Source organism: Mesoplodon densirostris, chromosome 4 (genome assembly GCF_025265405.1).
Source record: "Mesoplodon densirostris isolate mMesDen1 chromosome 4, mMesDen1 primary haplotype, whole genome shotgun sequence".
In the NCBI taxonomy this organism is placed as follows: domain Eukaryota; kingdom Metazoa; phylum Chordata; class Mammalia; order Artiodactyla; family Ziphiidae; genus Mesoplodon; species Mesoplodon densirostris.
This window is the reverse complement of record NC_082664.1, coordinates 12,439,778-12,463,086: the sequence shown is the minus strand read 5'-3', so window position 1 is coordinate 12,463,086 and position 23,309 is coordinate 12,439,778. Positions and strand designations below refer to the sequence as shown.

Sequence of the window (23,309 nt, the reverse complement as noted above, 5' to 3'; positions counted from 1 at the left end):
GTCACCATCCCCAAGAGAAGCTTAGAGACTCGCAAGGACCTCCCAGCAGGGCAGCCAGAATCTGAGCCGGGGGCGGGGCGGGGGCGGGCGGGGGGAACCTCCAGGCTCCAGGGTCCTCACCACACCTGTTCACCTGCACAGCTATACCTGCCTCTCACAGAGTGGGGATGAGCATCAGAGGTGCTCCTTCCCTTGTACCCTACCTCACTGCTCTCTAGATGCTCATCAGCCCAGGCTTCCAGGGCCTCTCTGCAGCCCCCATCTGCCCCTGACCCAACACGTCCAGAGTCCCTGTCTGAGGACCCCTGACCTCACAGATCACACCTTCCCACATGCCGGCTCGCTACATGGACTTCCTTAAATCTACACTCCTCTGTCCAGTGAGCTCCTCTAGACCCTCAAAGACCCAGCGGAAGCCTCCCTGGATCCTCCTAGATGGAGAAAACTGCCCCCGCCCCCAACTACTACCACTGTTCCTAACCTGAGCACAACTAGCCTAACCCTTCAGCGCTTCTATCTCCCACACCCAACTGAGCTCCCGGGTGCTCCCAGCTTAGTACGGGCTCTAACCCAGACCCACAGCACCACCCGATAACACCACCTCCACAACTTTAATACCATCCGCCTCCCGTTTACCAAGGAACCTGGGATGGGGTCCTTCTAACATTTATAAATAAATAAATGCGGCAGGCGGTGAACGACAGGACTTTACATTCGTTATTCCAACTGACACATCAACCGTGAATGTTAGAAAGTGCTTTGCTTATCCTACAGATGTAGGAACTGAGGCTCAAGAGAAGTTCAACAACTTGCCCCAAACGACAGAGCTAGAAAGTGGCAGAAGCAAGGTTGAACCCCAGGCCCCTCCGTCCAAAGCCGGCTCGGGGCACTTCGTTATCCAGGTGGAGGGAGGGGAGCCCAGGCTGCCCCAAGCGTACAGAAGTGTCCCTGTGACCGCCCAGCCAGGAGGACGGCCTGCTCCGGGACACAGTCTCTCTCTCTCTCTCTCTCTCTCTCTCTCTCTCTCTCTCTCTCTCTCTCTCTCTCACACACACACACACACACACACACACACACACACACGGGTCCTCACCCACCTGAGGGCTGAGCACGGGCCCTGGGGCCGCAAGGAGCCAATGCCTTTCATCTGACATTTAACATCCTCAAGGATAGTACGCACTGGACAGCCAAAACACCTTGCCCTGGAGCTCTGAACACTGCCCAAAGCTTTTAAAGCGGTCATCGATGTTCAAGGACTATCTTGTGGGGTGATCTGATGGGGGACATGGGGTGATCTGATGGGAGTCTTTGCCGTCCCCTCTCACATAAATAAAACTCAAGCTGCACGCCACGGCATGGGCAGCCCTGAAGAATCTGGCTCCACCTCCCTCTCTACCTGCTCCCTCCCTCACACCTCACAAGCCTGGCTCCAGCCAAGCCCTCCTTCCTGCTGCTCCACAAACACACCAAGCTCCTTGGCCCTGCAGCACCCCAGGGACTTTGCACTTGCTCCTCCCCCTGCCTGAGATGCTCCAGACTCTCCACAGCTTGCTTCTTTCTGGCCAGTCAGATCACAGAAGGAGTCTCTCCTTCAGAAAGGCCTTCGCGGGCTTCCCTGGTGGCGCAGTGGTTGAGAGTCCACCTGCCGATGCAGGGGACACGGGTTCATGCCCCTGTCCGGGAAGATCCCACATGCCGCGGAGCGGCTGGGCCCGTGAGCCATGGCCGCTGAGCCTGCGCGTCCGGAGCCTGTGCTCCGCAACGGGAGAGGCCGCAACAGTGAGAGGTCCACGTACTGAAGAAAAAAAAAAAAAAAAAAAAAAAAAACAAGAAAGGCCTTTGCTCACCACCCTGGGGATCACCGCTACCACTTCATTTCCTGTTCCCTCCTGAAATCACCCCTTTACCTCACTGGTTGACATGTCTGTTACCCACACACACCTGCCCCCACGGACCAGAGCTCCAAAGGACAGGGCCTTTTCCATTCTGGCCATCCGCACCCTTTGCAATGACTCTGCCGCTGCGACCAAGCCAACAGAGTGGCATTAGTATCACTGTCCCAATTTCACAGACGAGAAAACTGAGGTTCACACAGTTAAGCTCTTTGCCGAAGGTCACAAAGCTAATAAGTCATGGAGTGAATACCGGACCAAGCTGTGGCTCCCAAAATGCCTTCTCTGAGATGCTAACACGTCAAACGCAAAACGCTAAGTCAAAAACAGTAAGGTTTCTTTCTGGCAAGGTGTCTTAGGATTTCTAATATGCTACTGTGTGTTTTAAATCTCCAGGTATGCACTGCTCCCCAAACTTATGTGACCATGGAATTGCTCGTTGGTGGATTATCTTGTAGAAATCTTACAAGATAATTGTTCTAAAGAATGCTTACACGTCATCCTTCCTGAAAATCTAGGCCAAGTGTGTCAAACAAGCAGCTTTCGCCTGGGATCCATAGAACCTTTGCTTCAGAGAGCCTGTGGCATTCTCTGTGTTTTGGTATATGTGTATTATTACATGTCATTTCTTCAGAATAGGATCTATAGCTTCTAAGAAAGGTTAAGAAGCAACTGTTCTACAGAAACAGGTGATTTATGTGACAGCCTCAATATTTCCCTGAGTAAATTCCTTTTATGTACTAAAAAAAAAAAAAAAAAAAGAAAAGAAAAGAAAGAGGTGAAGTTCATTTTTCTCACCCCCTGAATCCGGGTGGGCCTTGAACCTTGTTTGGCCAACAGACTGTGGTGGAGAGACCAGGCATCCAGAGGCCTTGGAAACACCCACTGTCTTGGACCCCTGCCCCCTGGATAAGAGCACACACCCAGGAAGCCTGCTGGGCGATGAGACACCCCTGGCCAGGTCACCCCCATCACCCTGGCTGAGCAGAGGCCAAGCCACAGAAGCAGAGATCCTGACCAACCGGCCGCTGACCGCAGATACACAAGGGAGCCCAGCCCGAGCCGCCGCGCCGCAGAGCAGTGAGCTCACAAGTGGTTACTGTTTAAAGGCGCTACGCTGGGGATGGTTTGTTATTCAACAGTAACTGATAAAACTCTTACTTACGCGTAATGGAATCAGAAAGGGAAGGAAGGCAATTATATTCACAATGATATCCAATGCAGCATTATCCACACCAGCAAGAAAACTGGAAATAATCTAAATATTCAATCATAAGATTATAGCTCAATATATCACAGCGTAGACACCCAACAGAGCTATTGCGTAGCAATGAAAAAGGACCATCCTCTATTGTACTTTATTTTCAGGTGGGATAACATCATTGGGATTATGTTTTAAGTCCTTAGCATTTCTGCCGGCAGGCGGGGGACGGGGGAGGGAATGATGACACTTTTATTATCTTTTAAGATATTTGGTTTATGAAAAGGAAAATTAAACTATAAATACATGATCATATTGATTATGTACGTCCTTAGCTTTTAAGGATCATACTAAATTATTTACGTATGAACTATGGCTGAGATTTTCTTCAAAATAATACGAGGGAAATAAATAAAACAAGATGAGCCATAAGTTAGTAATGATTAATACTTGGCATGGGGGGAGGGATTTCATTTTATTATTCCTTCTTTTATACATGTTGGAAATGTTCATGATAAAAGTTCATAAAAATTTTTAAAAGATCACTCTAAAGACTGTAGCGGGACTTCTCTGGTGGTGCAGTGGTTAAGAATCCACCTGCCAATGCAGGGGACACGGGTTTGAGCCCTGGTCCGGGAAGATCCCACATGCCACGGAGCAACTAAGCCCGTGCGCCACAACTACTGGGCCTGCGCTCTAGAGCCCACGAGCCACAACTACTGAGCCTGCGCTCTAGAGTCAGCAGACCACAACTACTGAGCCCATGTGCCACAACTACTGAAGCCCACGCGCCTGGAGCCCGTGCTCCACAACAAGAGAAGCCACCGGAATGAGAAGCCCGTGCACCGCAACAAAGAGTAGCCCCCGCTCGCTGCAACTAGAGAAAGCCCGCGCGCAGCAACAGAGACCCAATGCAGCCAAAAATAAATAAATGAGTTTATTTATTTATTTATTTAAAAAGACTGTAGCAACATGGAACTAGTTTACACTACAAGGCTGCGTGCAGAAAGCGAAAATCAAAAAGCTACCCGTACAATGTTTTCAACTCTGCAACTTTAGATACAAAAAAGGAACTAGACGTGGTGGGGTGAGCAGTAGAGGAATGATTTGTCTCTTCAAATTCTGCTTTCATGATGTTACACTGTCTTTACAGAGGACCAAAACTGCCAAGAGAGAAGATGACGTTCTTTCATTTCCTTCAGCTGGGGCTCAGCATGAGTGAGGGGCTGGCTGGTGGGGGACCCTACCCAGAAGCACGTGGGGCTGGGAAGGAGGAAGACTCTGACGGAAGCAGCTGAGGAAATCCAGACTTGGCGGAGCTAGAGAGGACCCCCTCCCCGCCCCAGCCGGCCCCAGCAAGAGTGCTGGGTTAGGAGGTTATCAACCAAGATTGGTCCTTCCTAGTTTACCAGCTACCCTTCCTGTGACCAGTTTTGAGATCACAGATGATATTCAGCTCTCTAAATATTCATCTCTAGGCAGAAAAAAAAAGTATTTGGGGAAGAGCGTAAATTATAATCAGATCCCCCATCATGTGTCAGAGACCACCTCCACCAATTCAGCCATCACCTCCTGTGATCCCCCGAACTTCCCAACTGGGTGCTAATGTGCCCATTTTACAGACAAGGAAAAGGAGGCCCATCACCTGCCCCAGGTCAGTCATGTCCTGGGCACTGGGGCTGGGTTCAGGAGCCAGTGGCAGGCCTGGACCAGCACACCTGTTGGCTTCCTTCCAGGCAGCACCTCCACTAAGGGCCACATGCATGTGGGGCAGGAGGTAGAGACCCACACACACTGAGGACCCCCAGCCTTAGATGGAAGGCAACCCCTGTACAACCCCTGCCAGGTGAGATGTTACTGACTGAATGTTTGTGTCCCCCCAAAATTCATGTTAAAGCCCTAACCCCCAATGTGATGGTATTGGGATCGGGGCGGGGGGGCTTTTGGGAGGTACTTAATGTTAGATGAGGTCATGAAGGCAGAGACCCCACAATGGGATTACTGTCCTTACAAGATGAAAAGACCAGAGCTCTCTCCCCACCACGTGTGGACACAGAGAGAAGGTGGCCATCTATGAACCAGGAAGTGGACCCTCATTGGGAACCAAACTGGCAGGCACCTGGATCTCGGACTTCCCAGCCTCCAGAACTGTGAGAAATAAACGCCTGTTGTTTACGGTGCCCAGCCTATGACATTTGTTACGGCAGCCCAGGCAGACTAAGGGAGAAGGTAACCATGAGCCCCGGGGCAAGCCTAGAACCCCCAAGAGAAACTGACAAGGGGTCTTCTTCAAGCCTGAGGTTGTACTAAAACAGAAGAGTAAAGCTATGTTCATATATTATTTCCTAGGCAATGACAGTTCAACATCTGTACAAGTATAGAATCACCCATAAGCTATATTAAACGAAAAATAAAGGTGATTGTATGAGAACATGGATAATGGCCATCACTGCTTCAGAAACAAAAAAGGGGGCTGTGCACGTGCATGTATGTGTGTACACAAGGGCTTACACAGACACAACACGTGTCTGAGAGAACAGGCGAGAACGTGGTAACACGGCGGCCTCCAGGGCCTGGGGTGAAGTGTAAGGGAGACCGACTTTTCACTGCACGCTCTTAGGTGTGGTTTAAATTTTGATCACGTACATTATTCGTTTTTAACAAAAGTTTTTTAGCGTTATTCACAAGTCAGATGTAAACCTGCCCACAAGAAACTATGGAATTTTCGTGCAGACAAGTCACTAACCTTCTCCAGCTTGCTTTCTGTTTTCAAGTGCTGTTTTTAATCAGCTGATAAACTGAAATGACCCCTCCTCGCAGCCTCACGTAACAGACCTGATGGGCTGACAACTCGGGCCCAAACGGCAGTCCGACCAGCTAAACCAGGAGCATTCGCTCCCCAGGACCTCTGAGTTGGGGGCGCTCAAATAGGGACTCTGATGACGGCCACACGGCTCGACAGTGAGAATGAATGAGACAGACGTGAGCTTCCTGACCCGGCGGCTTCATCATACAGCCCCAGGAAGCTACCGGGGGGCTGACAGATGTCAGGCCAGGCCTGCAGTCCTCGGTGGCCACAGCAAAGGGGAGGGCCCGGGACAGCCTTCCCTTCCACTGTTTTCCCACCACCACTACCTCTATCTACCTGCCACCAAAGGCCACGCCACTAAGAAGAACCGCTGGCCTAGGAGAATTCGGGAACACCCAAGTAGAGGCACCCAGCAGGCAGGGCAAGGGCACTGAGCAGGGCAGCCACCGGCTTCTCAAGGGGTCCTTGCTCCCCCACTGGTTCCGAAAGGAACCATCAGGGACCGAAACCCCTCACCAGGCCCCACCACCCTGAGCCTTCTCCCGGCCTCCAGCCCTGCCTTCGCCAGGGGCCCTCCGGACCGGGGCCCTGAGGTGTGCAGGGCCCGGGTGTGTGGCCACCAGTCACTTGCTCCCCTTCCAGGGGGAACCACTCCCAGCAGGCCTGCTCGGATGCAGGCAGCAGAGCCCGCGTCCCGCACTAATGCTCCCCTCTGCAGGAGGACTGAGCCCCCAAGCCAAAGTTCACAGCTGCAAAATCCCGCAGGCTCCCGGGGGAAAGGCACCTAAACATTCCCCGGCGTGCACGGGGCGGGGCCAGACGGCAACAGGGCGACGACGTGTTTACGTAACGCAAGACTGTTTCACCCCAAACACTCGGTGTCAAAACCCCACCGTTCCACACGGCAGGGCCGGGAAGACATTGGCTTTCACCCTGGACTCCAGGCAGCCTCTGCCCAAGGCCCCAGACCCCATCCCTCAAGGCAGGGTTACCTAAGCCCTTCCTCCAGGATGTCCCTGCATGACCACTGGGCTCGGCGTCCGACCGGCCGTGGGAATGAACCAGCTCGGGTTTGTTTGAGGGGAAAGAGGAAGCCAGGGGCCCAGCCTCAGGCTCTCACTTGTGGAGTTGGCTGTCACCCCACCCCGGGAACAGCGCCCTGGCCCCGGAGCCCAGAACAAGGGAGTATCCCCACCTCTCCTGGCTGCCCAGCGGCCAATCCCACTGTCTTCAGGGAAGTCCCCAGCTTCCTGCATGGGGTCCATCCGGCCCACACGCAGATCACGTGGTAGGGAACGGGGCACTCCCCGGCCCCAGCACCTAGCTGAGGGACAGCTATGTGGCCCAGGCTGACCTACGTCCCGGGGGGAGGGAGGCCCCGAAGCCACCCGCCCGGGTCTGCATCCCAGTCCTGCCACCGACCAGCTGTGACCCTGGGCTAGTTATTTAACCTCTCTGTGGCTTCATTCCTCTGTTAGGAAACAGGGGTACCAAAAGCCCACACCCTCATGGGGTGTGACGCAGATCAAAGGCGATGACACACAAGGAACTCGGCACTCGGAATAAAGGTCAGTTGTGAGGACTCACCTTGTATCACGTGGGCCTGAGAATGAAGCCACACGAGGGAGGCCAGGGACCGAGAGAGACTGGGTCCCGAGGACACCATTGAGAGCCCCTGAAGCCACCTATACCTGAAGCCAGACCTCCGCATGGAGTTACCACTTACAGGAGCCCCTTTATTACTGAGCCCAGTTGGCACTGAGGCTTCTACCGAAACCAAGACACTGCTGCCGCTTGTAGAAATCAGTCAGACGACCGCTCTTCTGCTCCGATCCTGAACTTCATCCCAGCAACTCTCCACGTCTGTTGGCTGATTGAGAGAGAGAAGCCTGGAGGACACAGCTGCCCCGGCTGCCCCACTGCGTCCTCCGGCAGTGAAGACAGATTGGCAGGCACCTGGCCAGTCCTCAGGTCTCACTCCCAGGGGAGTCCCCATTCCCCCTACCCCAGAACTGTCCATGTCCCATACGGCTACCCGCCCACTCCCCCGCCCTTCCAGGGAGCATCCCAAATCCAAAGAGCTTGCCCTTTCGGCATTCCTGGCAAAGTTGGAGGAAAGACAGGAAAGACCACCAGGCTGGGGGGTCCTACCCCCAACTGCCTGGGCCCATGAACCAAAAGAACTCATCCTGGACGAGGCGGGCCCTGCCAACAGTGGCTCAGAACGGAACAGAAAAGAGTAGACCCTGGCCTCACATCCGACCTGCGGTTCCCCGGAAGCCAAGGGAGGAGATCTGTGGGCTCCAGGGCTCAGGCCCAGCACATCGGGCTGATTCCCTGTGTGCACGAACCATCAAGGCTGGACACTCTGAGCTGCAAACCCTCACCTGCAAGGACCCCTTCTGGCTCCGAGGTTTTGGGAAATTCCTCCTCTCAGATGGCGAACCTCTGCATCTCACCAGCAGGGTAAGCTGACTCTCCATCACCCGTGGACACAGAGGGCGTGACTACAGGCTGGGGGGGTGAAGGGCAACCCTCCCCTGCTTCCGTCAGAGACGGCCTCTGGCCTGGACAAGAAAGGAGCAAGTTGGTGTGCTGAGCCCCTCCTGTGTGCATGCTCGAGGCTGACTCTTATCAAGGAGGAAATTAAGGCCCAGAGAGGGGCCAAAACACACCAGGGTCACCCATCCAGTAAGAGGCTGGGTCAGCCTTCACATCCCACCACTGACCAAGATACACACTGTCCCTGGGACATCACAAGGAATCCAGCACAGCCCTACCTAAGAGGCTTCCGAAACTCAGCTTGCCCATCTTCTTCCCAGATATGAGGGCTGCTCAAACATAAGCTCCTGGTCAACAGCTCCATCACCCTTTTTTTTTTTTTTTTTTTTTTTTTTGCGGTACGCGGGCCTCTCACTGTTGTGGCCTCTCCCGTTGCGGAGCACAGGCTCTGGAGGCGCAGGCTCAGCGGCCATGGCTCACGGGCCCAGCCGCTCCGTGGCATGTGGGATCTTCCCGGACCGGGGCACGAACCCGTGTCCCCTGCATCGGCAGGTGGACTGTCAGCCACTGCGCCACCAGGGAAGCCCCTCCATCACCCTTTAATGGCTGACTCTGAATAACAGAGTTACCATTTGCCCACCAAGAGCCAGGGTCTGCGCTAAAAAAGACTCAAGCTGCCTCAGCTCACCCAATCTGCAGAACTATTCTGCTGCAGGTTGGTAGAAAACTCCCATTTCAGGTATAGAAACGAAAGCCTCAGAGAGGTGAGGTGGCTTGGCCCAAAGTCACACAGCCAGAACCCAGCATCCCAGCCTGCAAGTTCCTGCTCCTGATCTCGGAGCTCTTTCACAAGCATCCCCCCACTTCTGAAGCCGAGGAATGGCTCCAATGAGAATGGTCCCAAGAGCCTTCCAGGTTTTGGGGGCCTTTCCAAGGTGCTTCCAAAACCCTCTACCGTCAGTAGAAAAAGCACCAAGGTTCCCCAAGGTGACCCCAAAAAGGGACACGCATGGCAATTTAAGCAGAAGAGTAGGCCATGGGGCCTCATCCACATAGGCTCAGAGGATTTCAAGGCAGGAGCGTGCGAGGCGGGAATGCTCAGCTCCTGGGAATCTGAATGACGCTATCTGGACAGAGCACGCCGCAAACTGGGCGGTCCAAACTCGGCATCCACGGGACGGATGGCAACGCTGCTGAAAGGTGACTCAGCTGATACCCAGCCGGACTGGACACCAACAGAGCCAGCACCTAAACTTCCTGACTCCAGGCAAGCCATACATCCAACGGACATTGAAAATGAAAAGGAGAAAAGTTAAACACTAAAGGGCACAGAGGACGGGTCATCAGAAAAGAGCTCAGGCAAAAGGAAAGCCACCCTCTCATCCTCTGCCTTCATTTACAAAGAAAGGAACTCTTAATGGTCAAGGGTCGGAGCTTCAGATTCACAGAAAGCGCTGTTCAAATCGCACCCCCAGGAGTGACGAGCTGTGAAACCCGGGGAAGGTCCCTTACCCTCTCTGAGCCTGTTTCCGCGTGTGGACTGGGAGCCTTAAAGCACAGGGTCAGGCCCGTGGCTGGAGCTCCAGAATCGGGAGCTGCTGTTATTCCCAGGGCTCAGCTGTTCTCGTGACACTGGAAACGAGGCCACGACATCAAGCCACGGACCCCACTGCCCGCTCCATGCCAGGGGCAGCCACAGCAGCTCCCCCAAGGGAGTAAGCACATTCCTCACCAGCAGGGGCACGGAGGCCCAGAGGCTCAGGCAGCCTAAGGAACGAAACCTCCTTAGGCACAGGCCACGACGTGCTGCGCCAGGTTCCAAGTGCAGGCGGGGGGCTTGGGGGCTGATTCCGCAACAAGCAGAACTCCTTCCCGACGGGACCCTGGAGCCCCTGCCCAGACCTGCCCGCAGGGAGGCGGGAACAGATCTCTGACAGAATGGCCGCAATTCCTTTGCTTCTTTTCAAGGATCCCACAGTGAATGTTCGGACTTTTAGAATAAAATCTTAAAGAATAGAAGCTTTAGTGTCAGCAAGGCCAGGTTCAAATCCAAGCTGCCCCACCTACCAGCTCTGCAACCTGGGGCTACCTCTGCATCTGCCTTCTGGGCCTCTGTAACACGGGCTGGGGAACAAAGAGGAAACCCCATCCAGAGAGAAAGCCAGAGTCCCACAGCACTGAACATTCCTCAGAAAGACGCCCAGGATCCCGGGAGGATGGGAAACAGCACAACAGCCCCTGGGGACTCACAAATACCGCCCCCACACATGGCCCCTTCTCTCCTCTCCAAGGGCCCCCCCATCCCCCCTAGAGAACAGAAAGAGGGCCACGCACAACCTGCAGCCCCCTCCTACCACCCTCCCCTCCATGGGACCCAGCCCAATGCGCTGCGAGGAAGAGCCTTCCGCGGCCCCAGGCCACCCCCGGGGTGCTCACTGCTGCACGGGTCCACTGCACCCAAACTCATCCACCGGGAAGGGGGGTGCCTAGCAACCTGCACTGGGACGAGGGCCCCAGGCAGGGCTCCAGAGGTTTCCACACCCCAGCCCTCGACTGTTGGATGGATAAAGGGTGTGAGGCAGAAATGAAAGCAAAACTGCCACAGGGGCCTCCACTCTGCAGCCACCTACCACGCACAGCCCCTCCCAGGAAGCAGTGAGCTGAGAGGCTGGGGGGCATGTCCTGGGCACAGGCGCTGCAGGTCCCCCACACCAGAAAACGATAGGAGAGCCGGACAGGGAGGCTCTCTGCCTGCCCTGGGCTGGAGGCTCCCACCAGAGATATGTCAGAGGCCCCAGACCCTGGCCTGGCCGGGTAGGAGGGTGTGGGAGGTGGCCCACGGGGAGGGGGAGTCCTGTCACACCCGAAGCACCTGTCGCGCTCAGCTGCCCTAGAGGTGGGTGTACTATGCCCACTTTACAGATGGAGGAGCAGAGGCCTGGGGAGGCGGAATGGCTTGTCAGTCGTCTACAGCCAATCAGGCCAGTCTTGTGCTCCGAGGTTACAGACGTCTCACCACCCACCACCCCTCTGGGCCCCGTAACTGCACACAGAGGATGCTCAGAAAAGAATGCCTGGATTTTCTTCTGAAACTGGGTATCAGTCCAATGGTACCAAGATGTCACATTCAAGATGGAGATAAAAGCCACCTAGAAGGGTAGAAACAGCAGGGCTCCGAGAGTCAGTGAGCCCCGAGGGTGAATCCAAGCTCCGCCACTCACAGCTGAGTGAGCAGGCAAGTCATCCCGCCGCTCCCCAAGCCTCGGTGTTCTCGTCTAGCAAATGGAGACGTGCCATCTTGGAGAGTAGGTTCCCGACCTACAATAGTGCCCGGCCCGTGGTTAAGTTCCCCCTGTGCTCTGAAATCTGGTATGAGCCACTGATCCAGGAGGGAACAGGAGGGAACTTCAACACAGCCCTTCTGAAGCATGGAGGGCCTCCTGGACAAGCCCCCGGTTCTGGTTTCATGGCTCAGAGGCTCTAAGACCCGAGCAGGCCGAAGCCTGATGAGGAGCCCATGGGTTTGCAGACTAAGGCACCGCAGGCTGTGCCCCGGCCTCTGCTCCCGGCCCTGGCCTGATAATCAGCGTGCACCTGGCTGAGCCAGTCCCCAGGAATGTCTCCGGTGCAAAAACTAGCTCCGCCCCAGCCTCAGGACCCACCTCTAAGTAACTTCAGTGCAAACCAGCAGCCAGAGGCGAGACATTTTTAAAAGGGGAAACAGGACTGCCCAAAAGGTAGCAACCAGCAGGCAGGGAAGCTGGGTAGGCAGCCTGGGGCCCCTGCCTTGCCCCCCTCCCGTGTGATGGATGAGGTTCAAACAAGGCAGCAGGTGGCGAGTGCCTCACCAGAGTTTCCCAGGGTGGGCTCCGGGGAACACAAGTCCCGCACAGGGACTCCGGGAACAGACCAGCCTGGGAACCTTTACATCCTAGGTGCCCTCCTGGAAAGCCCCTGTCCCAGAGAAGCCCCACAGTAAAGAAGCTGCTTTTGCCTGTTTAACTCAGCGTCAAACGTGCCTGATGGTTCGGGGGTGAGGCCTAGTAACACTGTTTGGGAAATGACAGTGTCCATTTCCCAGAAGAATCAGCAGGTCACTTGTTAAGAGGAGGCTCCCAGACCCTTTCCCTGGAGAATTTTAAGGGGGAGGGGGTGGACTCAAGGATACGTTTTTCACTGGTGCCCCCAGTGCTGCTTTTGTTGGGCGAGTTTAGCAAACACTGGCCTGGAGGAAGGTAAATGAGTGTAAAAGAGAGAAAGCATCCTTTCCCCCGCTCCCTGGGCACCTGAGGCCTAACCTGAGTTTTAGGAAAGGTCAGCTGGCCTAGGGCCTACCAGGGCCATAGGGTCCCCCACCCATCCCCGCGCCAGCCCCCCAAAGCCCAGAACTGCTCATTCCTGAACACAAAGTCCGCGCTGAACGAGGCCAGAGGGGAGCATCTGTCCGCCTGTCTGGCCCCCAGAGCACAGCTGCAGCCTCAGGTGCAGGAAGGTTCCAGGGCCACCCCCCTGGTCCCCTGTCACACTGTCAGGGAACAACGCTACTGCAGGACACCCTGCTGCTCCTTTGACCACCGCCTGTCTAATGTGGAAACTGGCCTGCTCTTCCCTAGACACTGCCCTCGGTCCTCAGGGAACCCGGGGCCACGGCAGAGGCAGGCCAGGGCGTGTGACCTCCGGGCAGCAGACCCCACCCGCCCTGTAGCTCCTCAGCTCCTAGAGGAACAGGCACTCGCCCCTCATTAAACGTCACCTCCTCAGAGAGGCCTTCTCTGACCACACAGTGCTGAAGTGCCTGCAGCGGCTCCTGCCATGGCTTTCCCATCGGCAGGCTTCCTGGCTCTCGTTCTACCTTGCAGCGTTTTAAATGTACCTGTGTGCTGGTTTCCCTTCATCTCCTTACCAGGCGCAGGGGGGCAGGGACCAGCACCAGCACAAGGCAAGCCAGGGTGGATGCTCGGGACTCGCTGAGTGAATGAAGGAATGAAGCAATGAAGCCAACGGTCTCCTCCCTGACCTCGGACCTACCACCTTCACCCTGGGTCTTCCCTCCTGGCCCAGAGCACTCCAGAGTCACAAGTAGCTTTAGCTGAGTCACAGGGACACAGAAAAGGCTTCCAAAACCCACCAGTCAGTTCCTTCCGCCACTAACAGATGCTCTCTTGAGCCCCTACTGTGTGCCCTGCTACAAGCACTGGGGCTTCAGCAGGGAACAGAACTGTCAAAGTCTCGACCTTTATGGAACCAACTTTCCAAAGGAGAGACAGACAATGAGCAGAGACAGACAAGGGCAGCCGGGGGGCACTAAGGGTTTAGGATCCTGAGCAAAAGGAAAGAACAAAAGGCATCTCCCAGAAGCTATCTTCGGGAGGGACTTTGGCCTGTGTGTCCTGCTTCTGCCTCCGGGGCAGCTGGCGGCTTAGCAGAGTCTGCCCAGCGGGCTCTGACGGCAGGGCTGCTGGGAACACCAAGGGCAGTCAACGGGGGTGGGCACCCCGCACCCACGGGCCTGGGAGGGGAGGGGGCAGGAGTCCGGGGATCCTTCACAGAATGATTCTCAACTCTGCATGGCCAGTGACAGATCCACCCCCCGAGCCCTAAAACTGGGGCACCCCCAGGAGCTGTCAGCCCGACAGGCCGACGCAATCCTGCCCATGAGGCCCGGCTGGGGAGGCGCAGGCCACAAGGGCAGCTGCTTTCTGAGGGCAGCTGGGAGCAGGCAAGACAAGGCAGCAGGCGGAATTCAAACAGCCCAAGGGAACGGCCTCATTCACAGCTCCAGAGGAGGCGCAGTTTGAAAAGAGGCTTCAGCAGGCAGCGGGGAGGGCGCGCTGGCCTTGGAGTGGGGAGAGGGCCCCCTCCCCCGACCCCTACCACATCCCACTGCGTCACCTTGGATAAGCCTCCGCACCCTGCCTGGGCTTCCCTGGGGAGCACGGCACTCTCTCGCCTAAGCAGGCCACACACCCAGGCCGGGTCCCTGAGGGCCAGCGGAGGGGGAAAGGTCGGGATGGGCCCGAGTCATGCACCAAGAGGGAAGGGGTTTAAGACCGCGGCTTTGCCAGGGAGGGAGTAGGTGCCCAGCTCCTGAATGATGATTTGCTTTCTAAATGAATCTTACTTTCTATAAAGGAGGTACCAGAACATTCCCTCAAAAAGCTAGCTTACCAGCTGAATTCAAAATACAAGTAGGAACAGAAACCCTATTTACACCCAACTGTTCAGGAACTGCACTCATGCGGCACTTCACTAAGCAGTTACTGAATGCCCCAAACCTGCTAAATCACGAGGGAGAAATAACCCGTGGAGGCAGGAGGGCCCAGGGGTTAGGATGGGAGGCCCCAGCCTGAGGCACAAGTGGGCCCAGCTCTGCCCCACGCCTGCCCAAGCACAGCCAGCGCCGCCTACATGAACTCCATCTCACCGTCATAAGAGAAATGCAAACCAAAAGCGCCATTTCTCACCCATGTGTGTGGCCAAGATCAGAAATATCTGTCCACGAGCTGTGCTGGGGAGGGTGTGCGGGACAGGCCCTCCCATGCGCTGTCATCTGTGAGCAGTGCCCTGTCCTGGTGAGTGGTTTCAGAACTGCCACGAAAAAGTAAAATGCCTATGCCCTTTGACCCAGGGCTCACTCATCTAGCAATGAGCACTCAGGCGATGGGGCACAGCACTCCCTGCCCCACTGTCCACACCGGCAGAAGCCAACCACAGGGCAAGAAATAGGGTCCACTGGTCTAAGAGCTGGACCCCAGAGCCGTTAAAGAAACGAGGCAAGTGAAACAGAACTGTCTCCAAAGAAGCAGTGATGTTCAATTTCTCTAAGACACGGTGTTCCGCGAAGGGAGCCGAGGGCAGAACGATATGGGCGGAAGAGACCCCCACACACGCACCCTGTGTTTTGCACAAAACACCTCGAGAGAAGGGGGGAGGGGCAGTATAGGAGTAGGGGATTTTTTTTAAAAAAGGTTATTATGGGATTATATAAAATCATGTGTGAAACTTGTGAAAGTTGTAAAGCACTACAGAATTTCAAGAATCTTTCATTCAATTAAAAAAAAAAAAAAGTTAAAAAGGAAAAAAAAAAACACCTCCAGAGAAAGAGACTGCCAACAGCACATGTCCCTGAGTGACCGGAACTCAAGAACAAGAAGGAAACGGACTGACTTTTCATTGTGTATTTTGAGTCCTTTTCATTGTGTATCTTGAATCCTCTGGGTTTCATTTTAACATATGCATGTATTTAATATTCAAAAAGATAAAACAATAAATGTTAGTGAATAACAGCATCATGATTGCTCGTGGAGACGCCTGGCATTTTCAGGAAACCCAGCACAAACTCCTCTTGAATCTCAGAACTTGAAAGAATGAAAGTATCATCTGGCATTAATGTAATTTTCTCAGGCTCCCCATCCATAAAGTAGGTGAGGACAGCAGCCCCGCCCCCCAAGGGGCTGTAAGAGTCCCACAGGCCGGGTGTGAAGGGACATGCTGGGGGGCACCAGGCAGGGTAGCCCCTCCTTAGCCATGCCCGCCAGCCCCACACACACCTCACACGCAGGCAGGATGAGCAGTCAGCATCCCTCCCGGACTTCAGGGTCACTCAAAAATGGCCCAGGCCGGGGACACTCCATCTGCAAATGCCAAAGATCTGGGAGTAAAAAGGCATTCGTGGGCAGAAGCCCACTCCCCCCTCACCAAGGACAGCAACCACCGTTCACAGAGCTCCAGGCACGGTATGCATCTGCATACTGACATTTTTAAGGCTCATAACCCTGAGCTAATACTGTCATTATCCTCACTTTTGTTTTTGTTTTGGTTTTTTGGTTTTTTGCGGTACGCGGGCCTCTCACTGTTGTGGCCTCTCCCGTTGCAGAGCACAGGCTCCGGACGTGCAGGCTCAGCGGCCATGGCTCACGGGCCCAGCCGCTCCGCGGCATGTGGGATCCTCCCGGACCGGGGCACAAACCCGTGTCCCCTGCATCGGCAGGCGGACTCTCAACCACTGCGCCACCAGGGAAGCCCTCATTATCCTCACTTTAAAGATGAGGACACTGAGGCACATGCCCAGGGTCACATGGGTGGCCTGTTGTAGACCCAGGCCTGGGACCCAGGCAGGCTCATCAACATACAGCAGCGCCCAGATGGCCGTCTTCTCCTGTGGGAAGCCCAGTTTGCTCCCTCGGAAGCTGTTGGAAAGTGTTTACTTACAAGGCTGGGTATGGACAGTCCCGGTGCACAGCTGCAAAGAAAACCTAAGTCAGCACCTCTTCCCACCTCCACGCCCCCAAAACGGTGCCAGATCCAGACACTAAGACAAACAGAAAAATACCCACTCACAGAGCAGCAGCGCTTAATCTAGGAAAAGATTCTCCTCCCTCCCCACTAAGAAGCTCCGAAAAGAATCCCAGCACAGAAAAATGCTAAACCATCCCAGCAAAAACGAACCTTCTGGATTCCTTCATTTAAAGAAAGGAATGGGGACTTCCCTGGCAGTCCAATGGTTAAGACTCCGCACTTCCACTGCAGGGGTTGCGGGTTCGATCCCTGGTCGGGGAGCTAAGATCCCACATGCCTCACAGCAAAAAAGTAAAAAATAAAATAAATAAAAATAAAGACAGGAATGTAGGCCCTGAAGGGCCCTTAGGGGAAGGGACGGCCTGGGGGTACCCTGGAGGCCAGGGTACTGTTAACACCAAACTCCCAGCGCCCTCCTTCTGGAGCCTCCAAGAGCCCAGGCCTAAGCTGGGCAAAGAACTTCTTAATAAACAAGGCAGCCACATCCTCAGGTGTAGAGACCTGGGGTCTGGGCTCAGGGAAGCCCTCCACTCCGAATGCAAGTCCCTCATATGCTCCAAGCCTCAGTTCCCCCATTCTGCCACCCTGAGCTACAGGGAGGATGATGTGAGATGAGGTTCCAGCATTAAAAAGTCAGGTAGGGCTTCCCTGGTGGCGCAGTGGTTGAGTCCGCCTGCCGATGCAGGGGACACGGGTTCGTGCCCCGGTCCGGGAAGATCCCACATGCCGCGGAGCGGCTGGGCCCGTGAGCCATGGCCGCTGAGCCTGCGCGTCCGGAGCCTGTGCTCCGCAAAGGGAGAGGCCACAAGAGTGAGAGGCCCGCGTACCGCAAAAAAAAAAAAAAAAAAAAAAAAAAAAAGTCAGGTAACACGACAGTAAAGACAGACAGAGGTTCACCCACGTTCTACACCAAAATGTTTCGTGATGTCTTGCGCCTTTCCACCACCTCCTGCAACACACGTTCAACCGCAGGAAAGAGGAGTGGGGGGGTGAAGCGCTGGAGGGCTGACACAGAAAACGCGGACAAAGGGAACCAGGTCAGCCAGCCTTTCCACACAGGGCACTGTGGAGAACTAAGAAAACTAAAAATTAAAAAGTCACCCACCATGCACTTCCCTGGTGGCACGGTGGTTAAGAATCTGCCTGCCAATGCAGGAGACACGGGTTCGAGCCCTGGTCCGGGAAGATCCCGTATGCCGCGGAGCAACTAAGCCTGTGCGCCACAACTGCTGAGCCCACGGGCCTAGAGCCCATGCTCCATAACAAGAGAAGCCACCGCAATGAGAAGCCTGTGCACCGCAACCAAGAGTAGCCCCCACTTGCCGCAGCTAGAGAATGCCCGCACACAGCAACGAAGACCCAACGCAGCCAAAAAAAAAAAAAAAAAAAATTACCAGATATTTCCAACTAACAGCTTTACTTCTTTGCTCCCTGCCTGAAGTTCCTTCTGGACTTCTCGAAAAGGCACAAAGGGAGGTGTGAGGGAGCTGCAAGGGTGCTCCAGTGTGAGGGGAAGGGGAAGGCAGGTAGGAGGGTAAGAGAACACCAGAGCCGTCCCCGTGGAGAAGGGAAGACACGCAGGAGAGGGGCGGGAACAAACAGTGCCATGAAAAACAAGCTGAGTCAAGGCCCATCTGTCGAGGAGCCAGAAAGCCCATCCCATCGAGGTGCACCAGGGTCCGAAGGGTTGGCCCTCACGCCTGCTAAGGTGTCCCAGCGGGACCTGCTCCAATGGCCCACGGATGCCTGCAGCGGGTGATGCCCCTCAGAGAGCAGACATTACACCTGCTGAGGCCACAGCTCAGCCTTGCAAGGAAGTGTCTCCAAGACAAAACGGCAGCAGCTGGACCCCGTGAAGATAATGAGGGGGTCCGCCCAACTGTCGGAGATGCCCAAGGAGAAAGGACTTGCTTTCCGTGTGGGTCTCAAGGTGCCCAGGTTGGACCCATTCTAGAAATTGAACAAAAGGAACAAACGTATGGAGGCTGCTCCGTCTCATGCCATACCCCCGCCTGTAAAACAAAGGGGCTGGGGGGACTTCCCTGGCGGTCCAGTGGTTAAGACTCGGCACTTCCATTGCAGGGGGCACAGGTTTGATCCCTGATTGGGGAACTAAGATCCCGCAAGCCGGGCGGTGCGGCCAAAAAAAACACAGGGGCATGGGAGCGGTGGGGGTCAGGGTGGGGGTGCTGGTAAGATGATCTCCCACACCCTTTCCTGCTCTAAGATTTTTACAAGGCCTGACTGACGTTCGACTAAACAAACAACTCATCCCGATCCACTCAGGTCATCCTCTCTGCCACTGCCACTGCCCCAAACATTCGGAGCACAGCCTCAAGCCATTTTCAAACATCTCCGGACTTCTTAACTATGGGACTCACAGACAATTCATCACCCATCCATGGGAGCGCTGCACCCCCGGACTGTGAAAGTCAAAAACATGACAATGTCCATCTACAGCCCCTTCTCGGCCACTGAGACTGCACATCAAACACCAGAGCAGCAAAGGACTCTGGCCACTCTCTCGAGGGTGGGAGTGTTTTGCACCCAGTACAAAAACGCGGCCACCAGGGGGCGCTGCCCTGAAAGTAATAAAGGAGAGAAGAAACAGAAAAATTCTTTTTGGTGTTTTCTTTTCCTTCCTAAGCTTAAGTGACTAAATATCTAAAGCACCCCTGAAAACACAAAGTGGGTTTCCTGAGGTTCTAGAATGACCCAGACGTTTCCCTTCCTCTCTTTGAAGCCCATTTGGCCAGAAGAACGCAACTAGACTTTGAACACAATAACCCCTTCAGAGAAATCAACACTCCGTGCTGGATCTCCCCCAGAACGGTTGACATCACGGCTTGCCCTGAAGCCCCCTCTTTACAGACAGGAGGGTCCACGGGGAGGGAAAGCCAATCCGCAAGTCCAGCCTGAGGACCCAGCCACGAGTCTCGGCTGGAACTGTTTTGCGAGAGCCTCCTAATTACCAAGCAAAACATACCAACCAGATGACAAGCCTCATGCTTTAGCTGCAGACACAGGATGACACAAATACAGAGAGACCTCAGGAAAAAGGGTGCAAGGTATCAGTGGGGATTTCCCAAGTCTTAGATGACTGCAGGGGGAGCTCGGGCACCTAACACCAGCACCAGACTTCGAGAACACGTCAAAGGGGCTTCTCCACATTTCTTCAGTATCTAGGGCACATTTTCCACAAGTGTGCGTATCTGCGGTGCAATGTTCAAGTGCCCCTTTTTGACGCTGCAAAAGTCTTCAGACCCACTTTCAAAGCTCTGGCTGCAAGTTCCTCCTGGTTTCCTTGTGAATTCCCCGGCCACTCGGCATGCCCTACTGACCATGAAAAGCTTGCTTTCTCCTGGGGAAGCCAGCAGGAGAGAAGGCAGCCAACTCCATCCCCAGACCAAGGGATGCAGAGCCAGGAGCTGTTTTATACAAGGTGCGCCCCTCTGGCTGTGGGGAGAAGAGCTCCTGGGGGGCTGGAACAAGGCAAAGGAGCAACAGGCCCGGGGGACAGGCATGAGGGGCACAGAGGTACTGCCAGGCCAGCCTGCGCGGACCAGCTCAGACTGGCCACTTTCTCCGCACACCAGGAGATAATGAAACCCAATTGTTCAATTCATCATTATGTTTGGTGACCCAATAGGGACAAAAATGCAAGTGGGACCCATTTTCGAGAATCAAATCTACCAAATGGAGACGCTGCATAACAAAAGGGTTTTCCCCCTAGAGTTTGCAAAAGGCTTGAGGAGCTTGATTCTCTCAGGCTTTCACTGAGAACAGGATTTAACTAACAGCTTCTCAGAGGCAAAGCCACCGTGGTGGAACAAGGTGAGGCATACCTGACCCAAGACTGGATGCATCTGTAATGGACTAAGAATGCGATCTTATTAAAACACCCGGAGTCTCCCCCACTGAGGACCAGCATGGGGAGGTGGGGCGGGGGGGTGGAGCCCAGAGGGACGAAAGCCATTCTACACCGCAAGCATCTACCCAGCACCTCCTCTGCACCAGCCACTCCCTAGATGTGGGACCCGGGGCCAGGTACCCCATCTCTCTGCGGATGGATTACCCTTCTTAGACACGTGGCCCTGAATCACCAACCCAGCCAATTCCCAAGGCTGGTGCGAGGCTCTAATGAGACAGCAAATCACATACATGCCAAGTATTGCTACTCGCTTCAAAGAGGCTTAATCCAGTGACATGCAATGACAGCTTCTTGCAAAGAGAGCTGCACCGGCGGGGCACATAGTAGGTGGTCCGCAAACATACAAACATTGGTGCCCTTCTCCATGAAGGGAAGCGGACGAAGGAAGAAAAACACTCCAGTCCAAAAGTAACCTCCAGCCACAGGCAGACAGCGTGGATCCCCCGATTTCCCAGGTCCCTCTGCCACCTTTAGCAGCGCTCCCACCGTGCCCTGGGGAGGCAGGGGTCTCCCCACCCGGGGTCCCAGTGCACCTGAGAGCCCTGGTCCGTGCCACACCGCCCATACCGGCCACTGCTTCTCTCGAACACAGCCGGCGGCCACCACCGCCACCTGGCTACTCGGACTCAGTGTCCCCGCGCACCGCTCCTTTCCGTTTCGCTCTAACCTCCCAAAACAGCCGTTGAGGCTGAACTGGGCTCGGGCCGGGGGTCCCCGGACGCCGGAGCCCCGTCCCTCCATACCTGCACAGCTCGGCGAAGGCCTGGAAATTCAGCTTCTTGATTTTCTTCTCGCTCAGCCAGTAGCCAACTCTCTTCCCTTTCAGAAAGGTCTGCATCTTCCTTTTCGGGCGGGGAGCTGGGGTCCGGAGGAAATCGCCCACAGGCCGAGTCTGGCGGCCCGGCGCGCGCCGCGAGCTTGCGGGCACCTCCTCCCGGCGGCGGGGACGCGGAACGGGGCTCCGGGCGCGCAGTCCTGCCGGGAGGGGCGGGCCGGGGCGGGGCGGGCGCCCAGGCGGAGGGAGCGGCGCTCAGCGCGGCATTCCACTGGCTGCCGCCGCGTCGGGGCCGCCCGCGCCGCCGCCGCCCACGCCCCCGCCGCCCGCCGGGCTCCCGGCGCGCAAGTTCGCGAGCGCCAGGCCGGGCCGGGGAGGAGAGGAGGGAGGCCCTCCCTCGCTGGCGCCGCCCAGCCCACCGCCCTCCCGGCGCTCGGGACCGAGCAACACGCCCTCCAGCGGCGGCCACGGCGGATCGCCCCCGCGCTCGGGCTGCGCGCCGCCCCCGAGTTCCTTCTCCTCGCCCTCCCTCTCGCTCTCGCCCGCGGTCCCCACTCCGAGTCCCCGGCGGCGCGTTCGGCCGATCCAACCCGGGCGCGTGCCCTTCCCGGCGCGCTCGGACCCCGGCGTGGCGCACGCGGCCGCCCGCTCCCCCCGCCCAGCCGTCCTCACCCGCCGCCGCCGCCGCTTCCTCCTCGTCCCCGTCCTCGGCCTAGCCCGCAGCCCGCCACCGCCGCCGTGCTGACCCGGCCGGGCGGCCCGCTGGACCCCGCCGGGGCGGAGGAAGCGCGGCCGCGCCGGCCGCTAGGGGGCAGCACCGCCCGCCGCCTCTTAAAGGCGCCGCGCCTTCCCCCGCCTACTCCTTTCGTGCGTGTTTGTGTCGAGGCTCCGGCTGTTGAACTTGGGGACTGAGGGCGCGGGACTGAATTTAGGGCAGCCCTTGCCAAGTGCTTTTACTTTTTAAAGGAGCGAGAGGAGTCGTGGTGTGGGCATTTTCTGCTTGTCCTTTGGGAGTGATCGAGCCACTGAGTTTCATTCATCAAAAGCATCTCTGTACCCCCAGCACTATTCAGTCCCAACTGCTGCAGAGGGCGCGGGAGGAGGGGGGCGGGAGGAGGGGTGGCGCGGCGGATGCAGGCACTAAATGAGATCTGTCTTCCCCGAGGAGACAGACCCAGGCCCAGGATGGGGGCCCCTAGGGTGGGGACATGAACACCCAGGGGCCTTCTCAGGCTTAGGAAGTTAACCACCAATCACACTCTGGGCCCCCTCCAACGGAGAGGGCGGGGGAGAGACTAGAAGTATCAGGGGTCAGGGTGGGACACGCCCAGAAGACACTGCTTTCAGGGTGCAGGGTGACCACAGCCTCAGCGCTCTTGATTCATTAACCCCACCCTGCCTGCCCAAGCCCTGTGGGGCGGTAGGGGAGCATCCTGCCTTCAAAGAGTCTCATCTCTCCCCAGGCCCCGTCAGAAAAAATGAATGGGGGGTGGAAGGGGTCTCAGATTTTCAGGGAAGACATTTAAGCTGACCTTGAAAAATAAGGAGGATGTTGACAGGCCTGAGAAGGGGGAACAGCTTGAATAGAAGCAGGGAGAAATGGAAAACAAAGCTGTTAGGGGTGACAGACTCTCCTTGACCAAACTGGAGCTCATTCTTTAAGGCCCAGCCCTAGGCGCCTGCCTTCTTCCCCTAATCACAGCTTCCCCCATCCTTCCTCCTGCAGGGCTTCCCAGTTGCAACCAGGTGAAGCTTGTCCACCCACACCTGACTCTGAGTGAGCACACAGGTCCTCTGTGTCCACCTCTCAGCTAGCTCCACCCTTCACCCATCTCCCCTCCCCTTGCACCCCTGCTGGGTGACCTTGCAGTCCACCCACCCTCTCTGGGCCTCAGGTCCTC

The 23,309-nt window shown here is 56.0% G+C and overlaps 1 protein-coding gene across 2 annotated transcripts in view; it reads right to left on the bottom strand.

Moving 5' to 3' along the window:
- ITPK1 (inositol-tetrakisphosphate 1-kinase) overlaps positions 1–22,177 on the bottom strand; it is a 166,849-nt gene extending 144,672 nt beyond the window's left edge. The window contains exons 1-2 of one of the 2 annotated variants that reach the window (XM_060095703.1): positions 22,081–22,177; positions 21,377–21,608 (exon numbers count right to left, since the gene is read on the bottom strand). In XM_060095703.1, coding sequence (XP_059951686.1) covers positions 21,377–21,471 — 95 coding nt within the window. In that variant the 5' untranslated portion in view covers positions 21,472–21,608; positions 22,081–22,177. The remainder of the gene's footprint in view (positions 1–21,376; positions 21,609–22,080) is intronic. The other variant, XM_060095704.1, reaches the window with a different exon arrangement.
- Between the last annotated feature and the right edge of the window lie 1,132 nt (positions 22,178–23,309).